At 42.7% G+C, this 15,720-nt stretch overlaps 1 protein-coding gene across 2 annotated transcripts in view; it reads right to left on the bottom strand.

Moving 5' to 3' along the window:
• The window catches only part of NCLN (nicalin), a 68,560-nt gene that overhangs the window by 27,483 nt on the left and 25,357 nt on the right, over positions 1–15,720 (bottom strand). For both annotated transcript variants that reach the window (XM_063914444.1, XM_063914445.1), the window contains exon 5: positions 2,771–2,851. In XM_063914444.1, the coding sequence (XP_063770514.1) occupies positions 2,771–2,851 (81 nt within the window). The remainder of the gene's footprint in view (positions 1–2,770; positions 2,852–15,720) is intronic.

Genomic DNA, 15,720 nt, shown 5'->3' on the forward strand with positions numbered 1-15,720 from the left:
GGGCATTCGTATTTTTTTGGAACTCAAAAAAAAAAAATTACGAATGAATACACCATCGGTCAAATACGCCTGTAATTTGGTAGAACTCGGTAATTTACTAAAAAATTTAATTCACAAACACTGCCGGCAATAGCCAAACACTGCCGTGAAAAAATACAAATCGTAAAAAAGTGCTAAAATAAAACAGACCTGCTTTTTTTTAACCGTGTTCTGATAGGCATGCACGGATCCATGAGATCCGTGCATGTTTATCAGTGGGAAGGGGATGGGAAAGTGTTAAATTTGTTGAAAAAAAATGCGTGGGGTCCCCCCTCCTAAGCAAAACCAGCCTCGGGCTCTTTGAGCCGGTCCTGGTTGAAAAAATATGGGGAGAAAAGTGACAGGGGTTCCCCCATATTTAATCAACCAGCACCGGGCTCTGCGCCTGGTCCTGGTTCCAAAAATACGGGGGACAAAAAGCGTGGGGGTACCCCGTATTTCTGAAACCAGCACCGGGCTCCACTAGCCAGATACATAATGCCACAGCCGGGGGACACTTTTTTATTGGTCCCTGCGGCCCTGGCATTACATACCCAACTAGTCACCCATGGCCGGGGTACCCTGGAGGAGTGGGAACCCCTTAAATCAAGGGGTCCCCCCCCTCCAGCCACCCAAGGGCCAGGGGTGAAGCCCGAGGCTGTCCCCCCCATCCAAGGGCGGCGGATGGGGGGGCTGATAGCCTTTTTGACAAAATGTGAATATTGTTTTTAGTAGCAGTACTACAAGTCCCAGCAAGCCTCCCCCGCAAGCTGGTACTTGGAGAACCACAAGTACCAGCATGCGGAGGAAAACCGGGCCCGCTGGTACCTGTAGTACTACTACTACTTAAAAAATACCCCAATAAAAACAGGAGACACACACCTTGAAAGTAAAAGTTTATTACATACATCCACACCTCCAAACATACATACATACCTATGTTCACACGAGGGTCGGTCCTCTTCTCCATGTAGAATCCATGGGGTACCTGTGGGAAAAACTATACTCACATAATCCAGTGTAGATCGGTCCTCTTCTGTTCTTTTTGTAATCCACGTACTTTGCAAAATAAAAAAACGAACACCCGACCACGCACTGAAAGGGGCCCCATGTTTTCACATGGGACCCCTTTCCCCGACTGCCAGGAACCCCCCCTGACTTCTGTCTAAGAGGGTTCCTTCAGCCAATCAGGGAGCGCCACGTCGTGGCACCCTCCTGATTGGCTGTGTGCTCCTGTAGTGTCTGTCAGGCAGCACACGGCAGTGATACAATGTAGCGCCTATGCGCTCCATTGTAACCAATGGTGGGAACTTTGAGGTCAGCGGTGAGGTTACTTTCGGTCAACCGCTGACCGCAAAGTTCCCACCATTGGTTACAATGGAGCGCATAGGCGCTACATTGTATCACTGCCGTGTGCTGCCTGACAGACACTACAGGAGCACACAGCCAATCAGGAGGGTGCCACGACGTGGCGCTCCCTGATTGGCTGAAGGAACCCTCTTAGACAGAAGTCAGGGGGGATTCCTGGCAGTCGGGGAAAGGTGTCCCATGTGAAAACATGGGGCCCCTTTCAGTGTGTGGTCGGGTGTTCGTTTTTTTATTTTGCAAAGTACGTGGATTACAAAAAGAACAGAAGAGGACCGATCTACACTGGATTATGTGAGTATAATTTTTCCCACAGGTACCCCATGGATTCTACATGGAGAAGAGGACCGACCCTCGTGTGAACATAGGTAAGTATGTATGTTTGGAGGTGTGGATGTATGTAATAAACTTTTACTTTCAAGGTGTGTGTCTCCTGTTTTTATTGGGGTATTTTTTTTAGTAGTAGTACTACAGGTACCAGCGGGCCCGGTTTTCCTCCGCATGCTGGTACTTGTGGTTCTCCAAGTACCAGCTTGCGGGGGAGGCTTGCTGGGACTTGTAGTACTGCTACTAAAAACAATATTCACATTTTGTCAAAAAGGCTATCAGCCCCCCATCCGCCGCCCTTGGATGGGGGGGGGGGGGGGGGGACAGCCTCGGGCTTCACCCCTGGCCCTTGGGTGGCTGGAGGGGGGGGACCCCTTGATTTAAGGGGTTCCCACTCCTCCAGGGTACCCCGGCCATGGGTGACTAGTTGGGTATGTAATGCCAGGGCCGCAGGGACCAATATAAAAGTGTTCCCCGGCTGTGGCATTATGTAACTGGCTAGTGGAGCCCGGTGCTGGTTTCAGAAATACGGGGGACCCCTACGCTTTTTGTCCCCCGTATTTTTGGAACCAGGACCAGGCGCAGAGCCCGGTGCTGGTTGATTAAATATGGGGGAGCCCCTGTCACTTTTCCCCCCATATTTTTTAAACCAGGACCGGCTCAAAGAGCCCGAGGCTGGTTTTGCTTAGGAGGGGGGACCCCACGCATGTTTTTTTTTATTTTTAACAATGCTTTATTTTTTACGAAAGGTGCACAATGAAGCCCAGCACGGATTTCACAGATCCGGACGAGATTCATTGTGTTAAAGTCGGCAGTGTTTTACACTTCACTCCCGTAAAACACTGCCAAAAAATACGAATGACATCGACATCGTTAAATACGAAAATGCAGAATACGACAGCTTAGTAAATTAGTCGTAATAAATTCAAAAAGTTGCAAATTTACACTTTCGATGTCATTCGTGTTTGAACTTTAACCTCATTCGGAAAAATACGAATTTTAGTAAATTTACCCCATAGTTCTACAAAATGTAAAATAATATAATGTGTGCTAGACTTACTGGAGCAACGCCAAAGGCGTCATAGTGAGCAACTATGGCAATAGTGGGAAGGTCTTCAGAACCAAGACCAGCCAGGCGTCCCTGAAATACAGAAGAATAACAGTATATTAGGTTTTATTTTTTATTATTTTTATATTTTTTGTTTATTAAGTACCATCACTTGACAGACAACAGAAACATCAAAAGCATTATATTAACCATTGTGTACCATACACCTTGGGTTACAGCAGCTGCAGTAAAAGAAATACTGCCCATACTATCTAATTCATAGTGCCCTCTCTGCACAGGTACCGCTCACCTCTCCCCAATGCCTGGTGTAAGTGAGGCAGCAGCATACTCTTGTGCAGTAGCAGACACTATCCATTTATGTGGTAATTCAGTTTTAATTACCTTCTATATTTTAAACACAACAGTTTTCTTAGCCACTATAGTGGGTTCCTCCACGTCCAAGAGTTGCAGAATATGCTTTATTGCTTCCACAAGGGCAGGGACATCTACTAGAATAGGAGCATCCTCTTCTGCAGCACAGGAGTCTGTATGCTCCCCCACCTCTTCAGAAGATACCTCAGAGAGGACTATCGATTGGAGGATTAGGTAGTCTGCTTAGGGGGACCGGCGGCATGCTTATGTCCTATCAAAGCCTTATGTTTAGTCTAATTCTGGGTTAATTGTTGCATCTGATTTGACAAATTATCCGCCCAAGTCGGATTCACTACAGGTACTACAGTAGGAGGTAGTGCCATAGGTGGACCCTTAGAGGATGCAGGGCAGTCTAGCAAAGTACCTAACAGTGTAGAAAAGGTTGCCCAGGGAGGCTCCTGCGTGGGGGCAGGAGCAGCAGACTGACTGGGAGGTGTATAACAGTTAGCACAAAGCCCATCATTTATAACTATCATTATACACTCTCTATTTAAGGGTACTACTACATCTGGATGCCACCTTGCTCTGACCTTCAACAGAGTTCACCATATGGAATAGTTGCAAGCAGATACCTACTGCTCTTCCTTCATCCATAAAATAAGATTTTACTCACCGGTAAATCTATTTCTCTTAGTCCGTAGTGGATGCTGGGGACTCCGTAAGGACCATGGGGAATAGACGGGCTCTGCAGGAGACTGGGCACTCTCAGAAAGATTTAGTACTACTGGTGTGCACTGGCTCCTCCCTCTATGCCCCTCCTCCAGACCTCAGTTAAGGAAACTGTGCCCGGAAGAGCTGACATTACAAGGAAAGGATTTTGGAACCCAGGGTAAGATTCATACCAGCCACACCAATCACACCGTATAACTTGTGATAAACTTACCCAGTTAACAGTATGAACAAACAACAGAGCATCAACCAATGGATGCCAACATAACATAACCCTTTATTAAGCAATAACTATATACACGTATTGCAGAAAGTCCGCACTTGGGACGGGCGCCCAGCATCCACTACGGACTACGAGAAATAGATTTACCGGTGAGTAAAATCTTATTTTCTCTAACGTCCTAGTGGATGCTGGGGACTCCGTAAGGACCATGGGAATTATACTAAAGCTCCCAAACGGGCGGGAGAGTGCGGATGACTCTGCAGCACCGAATGGGCAAACACAAGGTCCTCCTCAGCCAGGGTATCAAACTTGTAAAACTTTGCAAAGGTGTTTGAACCCGACCAAGCAGCAGCTCGGCAAAGCTGTAATGCCGAGACCCCTCGGGCAGCCGCCCAAGAAGAGCCCACCTTCCTTGTGGAATGGGCTTTTACTGATTTTGGATGCGGCAATCCAGCCGCAGAATGAGCCTGCTGAATCGTGTTACAGATCCAGCGAGCAATAGTTTGCTTTGAAGCAGGAGCACCCAGCTTGTTGGATGCATCCAGGATAACAGCGAGTCAGTCTTCCTGACTCCAGCCGTTCTGGTTACCTAAATCTTCAAAGCCCGGACTACGTCAAACAGCTTGGAATCCTCCAAGTCACAAGTAGCCGCAGGCACCACAATAGGTTGGTTCAAATGAAAAGATGACACCACCTTTGGCCTCAATTCTGCCCTGTCCATATGGAAAACCAGATAGGGGCTTTTACATGACAAAGCCGCCAATTCTGACACACGCCTAGCCGAAGCTAAGGCCAACAGCATGACCACTTTTCACGTGAGATACTTTAGCTCCACAGTCTTAAGTGGCTCAAACCAGTGGGATTTCAGGAAACCCAACACCATGTTAAGATCCCATGGTGCCACCGGTGGCACAAAAGGGGGCTGAATATACAGCACTCCCTTAACAAACGTCTGAACCTCAGGCAGTGAAGCCAGTTCTTTTTGAAAGAAAATGGATAAGGCCGAAATCTGGACCTTTATGGACCCTAATTTTAGGCCCATAGTCACTCCTGACTGTAGGAAGTGCAGGAATCGACCCAGCTGGAATTCCTTTGTAGGGGCCTTCCTGGCCTCACACCAAGCAACATATTTTCGCCGTATACGGTGATAATGCTTTGCTGTCACGTCCTTCCTAGCCTTTATCAGCGTAGGAATAACTTCATCCGGAATGCCTTTTTCCGCTAGGATCCGGCGTTCAACCGCCATGCCGTCAAACGCAGCCACGGTAAGTCTTGAAACAGACAGGGTCCTTGTTGCAACAGGTCCTGTCTGAGAGGCAGAGGCCATGGGTCCTCTGTGAGCATTTCTTGCAGTTCCGGGTACCAAGTCCTTCTTGGCCAATCTGGAACAATGAGTATTGTTCTCACTCCTCTTTCTTACAATTCTCAGCACCTTTGGTATGGGAGGAAGAGGAGGAAACACATAGACCGACTGGAACACCCACGGTGTTACTAGTGCGTCCACAGCTATCGCCTGAGGGTCCCTTGACCTGGCGCAATACCTTTTTAGCTTTTTGTTGAGGCGGGACGCCATCATGTCCACCTGTGGCAGTTCCCACCGATTTGCAATCTGCGTGAAGACTTCCTGATGAAGTCCCCACTCTCCCGGGTGGAGGTCGTGCCTGCTGAGGAAATCTGCTTCCCAGTTGTCCACTCCCGGAATGAACACTGCTGACAGTGCGCTTACGTGATTCTCCGCCCAGCGAAGAATTCTGGTGGCTTCTACCATCGCCACCCTGCTCTTTGTGCCGCCTTGGCGGTTTATATGAGCCACTGCGGTCTGACAGGATCAGAACCGGTTGGTCGCGAAGCAGGGTCTCCGCTTGACTTAGGGCGTTGTATATGGCCCTTAGTTCCAGGATATTGATGTGAAGGCAAGTCTCCTGCCTTGACCACAGCCCTTGGAAATTTCTTCCCTGTGTGACTGCCCCCCACCCTCGGAGGCTTGCATCCGTTGTCACCAGGACCCAGTCCTGAATGCCGAATCTGCGAACTTCGAGAAGGTGAGCACTCTGCAGTCCCCACAGGAGAGACACCCTGGCTCTGGGGGATAGGGTGATTAACCGATGCATCCGAAGATGTGATCCGGACCACTTGTCCAGTAAGTCGCATTGGAAGGTCCTCCTATGGAACCTGCCGAAGGGAATGGCCTCGAATGATGCCACCCTCCTTCCCAGGACTCGAGTGCAGTGATGCACTGACACCTGTTTTGGTTTTAATAGATTCCTGACCAGTGTCACAAGCTTCTGAGCTCTCTCTATCGGGAGATAAACCCTTTTCTGGTCTGTGTCTAGGATCATGCCTAGGAGAGGCAGATGAGCTGTAAGAACCAACTGCGACTTTGGAATATATAGAATCCAGCCGTGTTGCCGTTTCACTTCCAGAGAAAGTGATACGCTGTTCAGCAACTGCTCTCTTGATCTCGCTTTTATGAGGAGATCGTCCAAGTACGTGATAATAGTGACACCTTGCTTCCGCAGGAGCACCATCATTTCCGTCATTACCTTGGTGAATATTCTCAAGGCCGTGGAGAGACCAAACGGCAACGTCTGAAATTGGTAATGACCATCCCGTACCGCAATTCTGAGGTACGCCTGATGAGGTGGATAAATGGAGACATGAAGGTATGCATCCTTTATGTCCCGAGTCACCATAAAATCTCCCCCTTTCAGGCTTGCAATAACCGCTCTTAGCGATTCCATCTTGAACTTGAACCCTTTCAGGTATATGTTCAGGGATTTTAAATTCAATATGGGTCCGACCGAACCGTCTGGTTTCGGGACTACAACATGGTCGAATAATAACCCCCTCCTTGTTGAAGGAGGGGAACCTTGACCACCACATGTTGAAGATACAATTTATGAATTGCAGTTAACACTGTTTCCCTCTCGTGGGGGGAAGCCGGCAGGGCCGTCGGTGAGGGGGCATCTTCTCAAAGTCCAGCTTGTATCCCTGAGACGCAATATCTATTGCCCAGGGATCTAACAGGGAGTGAACCCACTTGTGGCTGAACTGACGAAGGCGTGCCCCCACCGGGCCTAGCTCTGCCTTGCGGTGGATTTTTGTAGAGGCCGGGGAGGACTTCTGTTCCTGGGAACTAGCTGTGTTGTGCAGCTTCTTTCCTGTGCCCCCACCTCTGGCAAGAAAAGACGCACCTCTGACTTTCTTGTTTCTTTATTCGAAAGGCTGCATTTGATAATGTCGTGCTTTCCTAGGCTGTGCAGGAATATAAGGCAAAATATCAGAATTACCAGCTATAGCTGTGTAGACCAGGTCCGAGAACCCTTCTCCACACAATCCTTAGCCTTCCACATGCCTCTTAAGTCGGCATCATCTGTCCATTGCATATTCAACAGGACACGTCAAGCAGAAATCGACATAGCTTTGACTCTAGGACCCAGTATACTCATGTCTCTTTGGGCATGTTATATATATATATATATATATATATCTATCTATCTATCACTTAAGACAGCATCTTTTATATATATATATATATTAGTGATGAAAAACCGAACCTCGCTCATCACTAATATATATATATATATATATATATATATATATATATATATATATATATATATATATATATATATATATATATGTAGCAATAGAGGAATAGGCGCCTTTGGGATGTATTTCCTCCCAATAATAAATAGGATTCAGCAGGAATCTCTAGACGTATATTAATATATGTTTGCTCAATATTTTAGAGCATAAAAATCACATTAACATGTTCCATATAAAATTTATTAAAACATAAAAACACAAGCAATGGTACAATGAATTAAGTATCCATCCTTAACAAATGACACCGAACAATTATACAGAGGACAAGTAGAATAACTTTTACAGACTCCTCCTTCTCCTTATAGCAAGTTTGGAGATTGGTGTGACAAATAGAAAAACCCAACGCGTTTCGTCTTGCTCAAAGACTTCATCAGGGGTATATCTATAAGCGTAAAATAATTTATCAGAATATTCCACTAACTATACATATATACAAAAATAAAGATATAAAAAATGGGAACATGTCAATAGATGAAAAAGGTACAGGAACATGCAAAAACAGAGCTGGATAATAAAGTGCAAATCTACACCAATCGGGAACACTTACTACAGTAAAGTACTTTCAAATAAGTTGACAATGAGTCACAAAGGTTAATGATTATACACAGAAGAAAAGAGAAAGAAATAGAAGAAGAATGAGAACATCAGAACATGTCAAGGAAACTTCATATGACATACCTCGAATGCTTGATAAAAATTGATAGACTGTCACATGAATTAACACATAGGCGTTCAGGATACTTGAATACTACCCACACATCAGTGGGATATATAGATGAAAAATAGATTGGGCCTAGTTAGGGAAATATTAGTTTTAGTAACTTTAAAACCACATGATATGTACATAATAACTAATTTATAAATCAATCAGTGTGCTGGTGAATGGGAACACATACCTTTTATTTCAAATGCTTGACTGACAAGTTCAAATACACAGGTCTAACAAGGGTTCATATAGATGTGTGACCTGATAAAATTATTGATATTAGCCAATTAGAGAGAGAATCTCACTGGTCTATATAAATTCAAGAGGCTTACCAAGTAAATTTATATTCTCTAGGACATTAAAAATGCAGAATTTTGATAGGGAATATCTACCAATCTAAACCGCCTCAACACAAATCTTAGACTCAAACCGTTTTATTTATTTATATATATAGTACTGGTATTACAATTAACTTCCCTCATTGTCTATATGAATTCTAATTCACAGTAACATAATACCATAAAAGATGTGGGAATAATTACAGACCAATCAAAATAGTAAATGGAGCCATATTTTAGGGTGATGCCTACATAGTATCACATAAAATAGTCCTTACCCTCCAGCAGATCAGCAGTGTTCAGCTCAGTTCCAGTGGAATGAAACTGTGTTCTAATTTTTACCCTTAAATAGGGGGAAGGTGATGACATCACTTCCCATTAGTGCAGTGATTGGAAGGATGAATGTGTCCCATGATGCATCTTTGGACCGGGACTAGGTGTTTCATGATTGACAGCAAGGACCGGGACTAGGTGTTTCATGATTGACAGCAATGTTCACCAATAGAACTAGTGGACATGTGATCCGGACGGCCAATAGACGCGTTCCCCTCTGTAACCTAGGAGACCGCTGAGGTTATAACTAATATGGTTGATATTCGTGAAGGACTAATTATACAATGTTATAAAAATAAAAAAAATTAAATTAAAAAAAATTAAAATGTAATATTTTTTTTTTTTTTTTATCCTTTTTTTACTAATTATCAGTGTATACATAACATCATTAGTGTGATAATAAACATATATTAAGTGTAAAATGTATATTTAATATAATAAAATAAATATAATAAATATAATTAATAAATATACTCAATAAATATAATCATTGACACACCCCATAATTATTAAATTATTAAACTATTAAACTACACCCACTATTATATCCCAAATACCCCAATAACTCTAATAGTGATGAATGGAAAATATTACTCAATGAATAATATTATACTTAATAATATCCTATCTAATAAGAACTACCTATCAAGGTGTTAAAGCACCATCCCCAAAAATTGGCTCCATTTTTACAAGTTTGCCCCATCATATGCCAATATCTATATGGACAGCTGGGAACGTGAGACCATCTATGCGGATAGTAATTTTCGTTGTTCAAACATCAAATTCTATAAGAGGTATATCGACGACTTGATCCTCATTTGGGACGGAGGGGTGGAGAATTTGGAAGATTTTGTTTCGGAGATCCAAAATAATGCTTTTAATCTCAAGTTTACTTCAAAACAACACCCTGTAGTTATCGATTACCTAGATGTTCTATTAAGTATTGATGATAAGGGCATTCTCAATACCAAAACATTTTTCAAAGAAACGGACGCAAATAGTTTCATACCAGCAGACAGTTGCCATCTGTCTAGATGGAAAACCTCGGTACCTTATTCACAGTTTGTGAGAGTCCGGAAAAACTGTAGCCGTTTAGAAGAATACTGGGAACAGTCTTCCGTTTTGGTTGAACAATTCATTGATAGGGGCTATAATGAGACTCACCTAAAAAGTGACCAGATCCGTGCATCCAAAATTGATAGGAATAGCCTATTAGAAGCTAAAACAAACAAGAGAGAAAAATGCCCCACTGAAAGACCTTTCATCACGCAGTATAACCAAGAGAGTACCAAGATCAAGTACATCATGAACCGACATTGGCATCTTCTTCTAAAAGATCCATTATTGGGTCCACATTTATCCACTAGACCCAATATAATTTTTAGGAAATCTAGGAACCTTAAGAGCATACTGGCTCCCAGTCAACTACAGAAAGGCAGAGACAAAGATGAGATCCTGGTTGAACATCCAGTAATGAAGAGATCAGGGCTTTTTCCGTGTAACAAATGTAAATGTTGTCGCTTCATAGACAAGAAAGGTTTCTGTTGGAGAGATGACAGCAAACGTATCTTCAAGTTGAGGACCATAGTTACCTGCAATACCAACTATGTTGTTTACAAAATAGACTGTAGTTGCAAACTCTCTTATATAGGTAAAACTAAAAGATGTCTTAAGATTAGAATACAGGAGCATTTACGAAATATTACTAATAAGGTTCAAAATCATAGTCTACCACGACATTTCCAGGAGAAACATAATTCTGAAGTTTCAGGTCTTTCATTCACGGTCGTTGAACACATTTTGTTAGATAAGAGAGGAGGTGATAGGGATAGACGGTTAGCCCAGCGTGAATCCTTTTGGATTTATACATTGAATACCCTTATCCCTTTTGGCCTAAATGAAAGTATAGATATGGTGGCATTCTTGTAGGGGTTCATGTATAGATTTTACACATTTCATATTTTATACTTTTTGTAATAAGTACCTATTTAATTATTTTTGAATACCAAGATACCATTTAATTAATGTCTTCTTGTAAAAATGGAGCCAATTTTTGGGGATGGTGCTTTAACACCTTGATAGGTAGTTCTTATTAGATAGGATATTATTAAGTATAATATTATTCATTGAGTAATATTTTCCATTCATCACTATTAGAGTTATTGGGGTATTTGGGATATAATAGTGGGTGTAGTTTAATAGTTTAATAATTTAATAATTATGGGGTGTGTCAATGATTATATTTATTGAGTATATTTATTAATTATATTTATTATATTTATTTTATTATATTAAATATACATTTTACACTTAATATATGTTTATTATCACACTAATGATGTTATGTATACACTGATAATTAGTAAAAAAAGGATTAAAAAAAAAAAAAAAAAAAAATATTACATTTTAATTTTTTTTAATTTAATTTTTTTTTATTTTTATAACATTGTATAATTAGTCCTTCACGAATATCAACCATATTAGTTATAACCTCAGCGGTCTCCGAGGTTACAGAGGGGAACGCGTCTATTGGCCGTCCGGATCACATGTCCACTAGTTCTATTGGTGAACATTGCTGTCAATCATGAAACACCTAGTCCCGGTCCTTGCTGTCAATCATGAAACACCTAGTCCCGGTCCAAAGATGCATCATGGGACACATTCATCCTTCCAATCACTGCACTAATGGGAAGTGATGTCATCACCTTCCCCCTATTTAAGGGTAAAAATTAGAACACAGTTTCATTCCACTGGAACTGAGCTGAACACTGCTGATCTGCTGGAGGGTAAGGACTATTTTATGTGATACTATGTAGGCATCACCCTAAAATATGGCTCCATTTACTATTTTGATTGGTCTGTAATTATTCCCACATCTTTTATGGTATTATGTTACTGTGAATTAGAATTCATATAGACAATGAGGGAAGTTAATTGTAATACCAGTACTATATATATAAATAAATAAAACGGTTTGAGTCTAAGATTTGTGTTGAGGCGGTTTAGATTGGTAGATATTCCCTATCAAAATTCTGCATTTTTAATGTCCTAGAGAATATAAATTTACTTGGTAAGCCTCTTGAATTTATATAGACCAGTGAGATTCTCTCTCTAATTGGCTAATATCAATAATTTTATCAGGTCACACATCTATATGAACCCTTGTTAGACCTGTGTATTTGAACTTGTCAGTCAAGCATTTGAAATAAAAGGTATGTGTTCCCATTCACCAGCACACTGATTGATTTATAAATTAGTTATTATGTACATATCATGTGGTTTTAAAGTTACTAAAACTAATATTTCCCTAACTAGGCCCAATCTATTTTTCATCTATATATCCCACTGATGTGTGGGTAGTATTCAAGTATCCTGAACGCCTATGTGTTAATTCATGTGACAGTCTATCAATTTTTATCAAGCATTCGAGGTATGTCATATGAAGTTTCCTTGACATGTTCTGATGTTCTCATTCTTCTTCTATTTCTTTCTCTTTTCTTCTGTGTATAATCATTAACCTTTGTGACTCATTGTCAACTTATTTGAAAGTACTTTACTGTAGTAAGTGTTCCCGATTGGTGTAGATTTGCACTTTATTATCCAGCTCTGTTTTTGCATGTTCCTGTACCTTTTTCATCTATTGACATGTTCCCATTTTTTATATCTTTATTTTTGTATATATGTATAGTTAGTGGAATATTCTGATAAATTATTTTACGCTTATAGATATACCCCTGATGAAGTCTTTGAGCAAGACGAAACGCGTTGGGTTTTTCTATTTGTCACACCAATCTCCAAACTTGCTATAAGGAGAAGGAGGAGTCTGTAAAAGTTATTCTACTTGTCCTCTGTATAATTGTTCGGTGTCATTTGTTAAGGATGGATACTTAATTCATTGTACCATTGCTTGTGTTTTTATGTTTTAATAAATTTTATATGGAACATGTTAATGTGATTTTTATGCTCTAAAATATTGAGCAAACATATATTAATATACGTCTAGAGATTCCTGCTGAATCCTATTTATTATTGGGAGGAAATACATCCCAAAGGCGCCTATTCCTCTATTGCTACATATTCCTATTTTTAGTCCCTCCTAACAAGGGACTTAGCGGAATTTGGGCAGCCATATCTAATTCCCCATTTTCTTGTTGTGTTAAAGCGCAGAGGGAGAGTATTTGTCTTTGTATATATATATATATATATATATATATATATATATATATATATATATATATATATATCTATATGCATACTAGGGTCTCAATCTCTGCTGATAAGGTACCTGTCCACGCTGCCACAGCGCTATTAACCCATGCCGACACAATCGTCGGTCTGAGTAGTATACTAGAATGTGCACGCTATCTGCAGGATCCCCGAGAATAGCTAGTGCTACCTTCTGTGCAAACAGGACACCCTAGGGGAAGATTCCCAACACATCCTGACCCTAGTGGGGAAAGGATACTGCCTGAGAATATTTTGTGGGAAACTGCAGTCTCTTGTCTGGAGATTCCCGCTCTTTTTCCTCATGAGAGGAGGGAAATTTACCTCAGCTTTCTTTCCCTTAACATGTGTACCCTTGTGTCAGGGACAAATGAGTCATCAGTGATATGCAAATCATCTTTTATTACAATAATCATATTGAATACCTTTCAGCCATCTTGGCTGTAACTTTGCATTATCGTAGTCGACACTGGAGTCAAACTCCGTGTCGATATCAGTGTTTATTATTTTGGATAGTGAGCATTGTGAGACTCTGAAGGTCTCTGTGACACAGGGACAGACCTGGGTAGATTTCCTGTCTGTTCTCTAATCTTTTGTGCAATAAATTCACCTCAGCACTTACACATATCCAAACAGGTGTCGGCGTTGTCGACGGAGACACCCTCTCACACACATATTGGCTCTATCTCCTCCTTAGGGGAGCCTTTTACCTCAGACATGTCGACACACACGTACAGACACACCACACACATACAGGGGATGCTCTTTTTGAAGACAGTTCCCCCACAAGGCCCTTTGGAGAGACAGAGAGAGAGTATGCCAGCACACACCCCAGCGCTATATGACCCAGGAATCACACAGTAACTTAGTGTTAATCCAGTAGCTGCTGTATATATTGTTTTTACGCCAAATTTATGTGCCCCCCCTCTCTTTTTCACCCTCTCTATCGCGCAGGGGATTGCCTGGGGAGCTTCTTCTCAGCGGAGCTGTGGAGAGAAAATGGCGCTGGGGAGTGCTGAGGAAAAAGGCCCCGCCCCCTCAGCGGCGGGCTTCTCCCGCGATTTTGTGTAAAATTAATGGCGGGGGCTCATGCATATAACAGTGTCCAACTGTATATATGCTGCTTTTTCCAGGAGGTACTTAATTGCTGCCCAGGGCGCCCCCCCCCTGCGCCCTGCACCCTACAGTGACCGGAGTGTGTGGGTTAGTGTGGGAGCAATGGCGCACAGCTGCAGTGCTGTGCGCTACCTCATGTGAAGACAGGAGTCTTCTGCCGCCGATTTCGATGTCTTCTTGCTACTGACGGCTTCTGACTTCTGGCTCTGCGAGGGGGACGGCGGCGCGGCTCCGGGAATGGACAAGGTCAGGTCCTGTGTTCGATCCCTCTGGAGCTAATAGTGTCCAGTAGCCTAAGAAGCGCAACCTAGCCACAGTTAGTAGGTTTGCTTCTCTCCCCTCAGTCCCTCGTAGCAGAGAGTCTGTTGCCAGCAGAAGCTCTCTGAAAATAAAAAACCTAACTAAAATACTTTCTTATTAGCAAGCTCAGGAGAGCCCACTAAAAGCACCCAGCTCTGGCCGGGCACAGATTCTAACTGAGGTCTGGAGGAGGGGCATAGAGGGAGGAGCCAGTGCACACCAGTAGTACTAAATCTTTCTTAGAGTGCCCAGTCTCCTGCGGAGCCCGTCTATTCCCCATAGTCCTTACGGAGTCCCCAGCATCCACTAGGACGTTAGAGAAAATAAGATTTTACTTACCGATAAATCTATTTCTCGGAGTCCGTAGTGGATGCTGGGGTTCCCGAAAGGACCATGGGGAATAGCGGCTCCGCAGGAGACAGGGCACAAAAAGTAAAGCTTTTTCAGATCAGGTGGTGTGCACTGGCTCCTCCCCCTATGACCCTCCTCCAGACTCCAGTTAGGTACTGTGCCCGGACGAGCGTACACAATAAGGGAGGATTTTGAATCCCGGGTAAGACTCATACCAGCCACACCAATCACACCGTACAACCTGTGATCTAAACCCAGTTAACAGTATGATAACAGCGGAGCCTCTGAAAGATGGCTTCCTTCAACAATAACCCGAATTAGTTAACAATAACTATGTACAATTTATGCAGATAATCCGCACTTGGGATGGGCGCCCAGCATCCACTACGGACTCCGAGAAATAGATTTATCGGTAAGTAAAATCTTATTTTCTCTATCGTCCTAGTGGATGCTGGGGTTCCTGAAAGGACCATGGGGATTATACCAAAGCTCCCAAACGGGCGGGAGAGTGCGGATGACTCTGCAGCACCGAATGAGAGAACTCCAGGTCCTCCTTAGCCAGAGTATCAAATTTGTAAAATTTTACAAACGTGTTCTCCCCTGACCACGTAGCTGCTCGGCAAAGTTGTAATGCCGAGACCCCTCGGGCAGCCGCCCAAGA

Source organism: Pseudophryne corroboree, chromosome 1 (assembly GCF_028390025.1).
Source record: "Pseudophryne corroboree isolate aPseCor3 chromosome 1, aPseCor3.hap2, whole genome shotgun sequence".
Taxonomy (NCBI): domain Eukaryota; kingdom Metazoa; phylum Chordata; class Amphibia; order Anura; family Myobatrachidae; genus Pseudophryne; species Pseudophryne corroboree.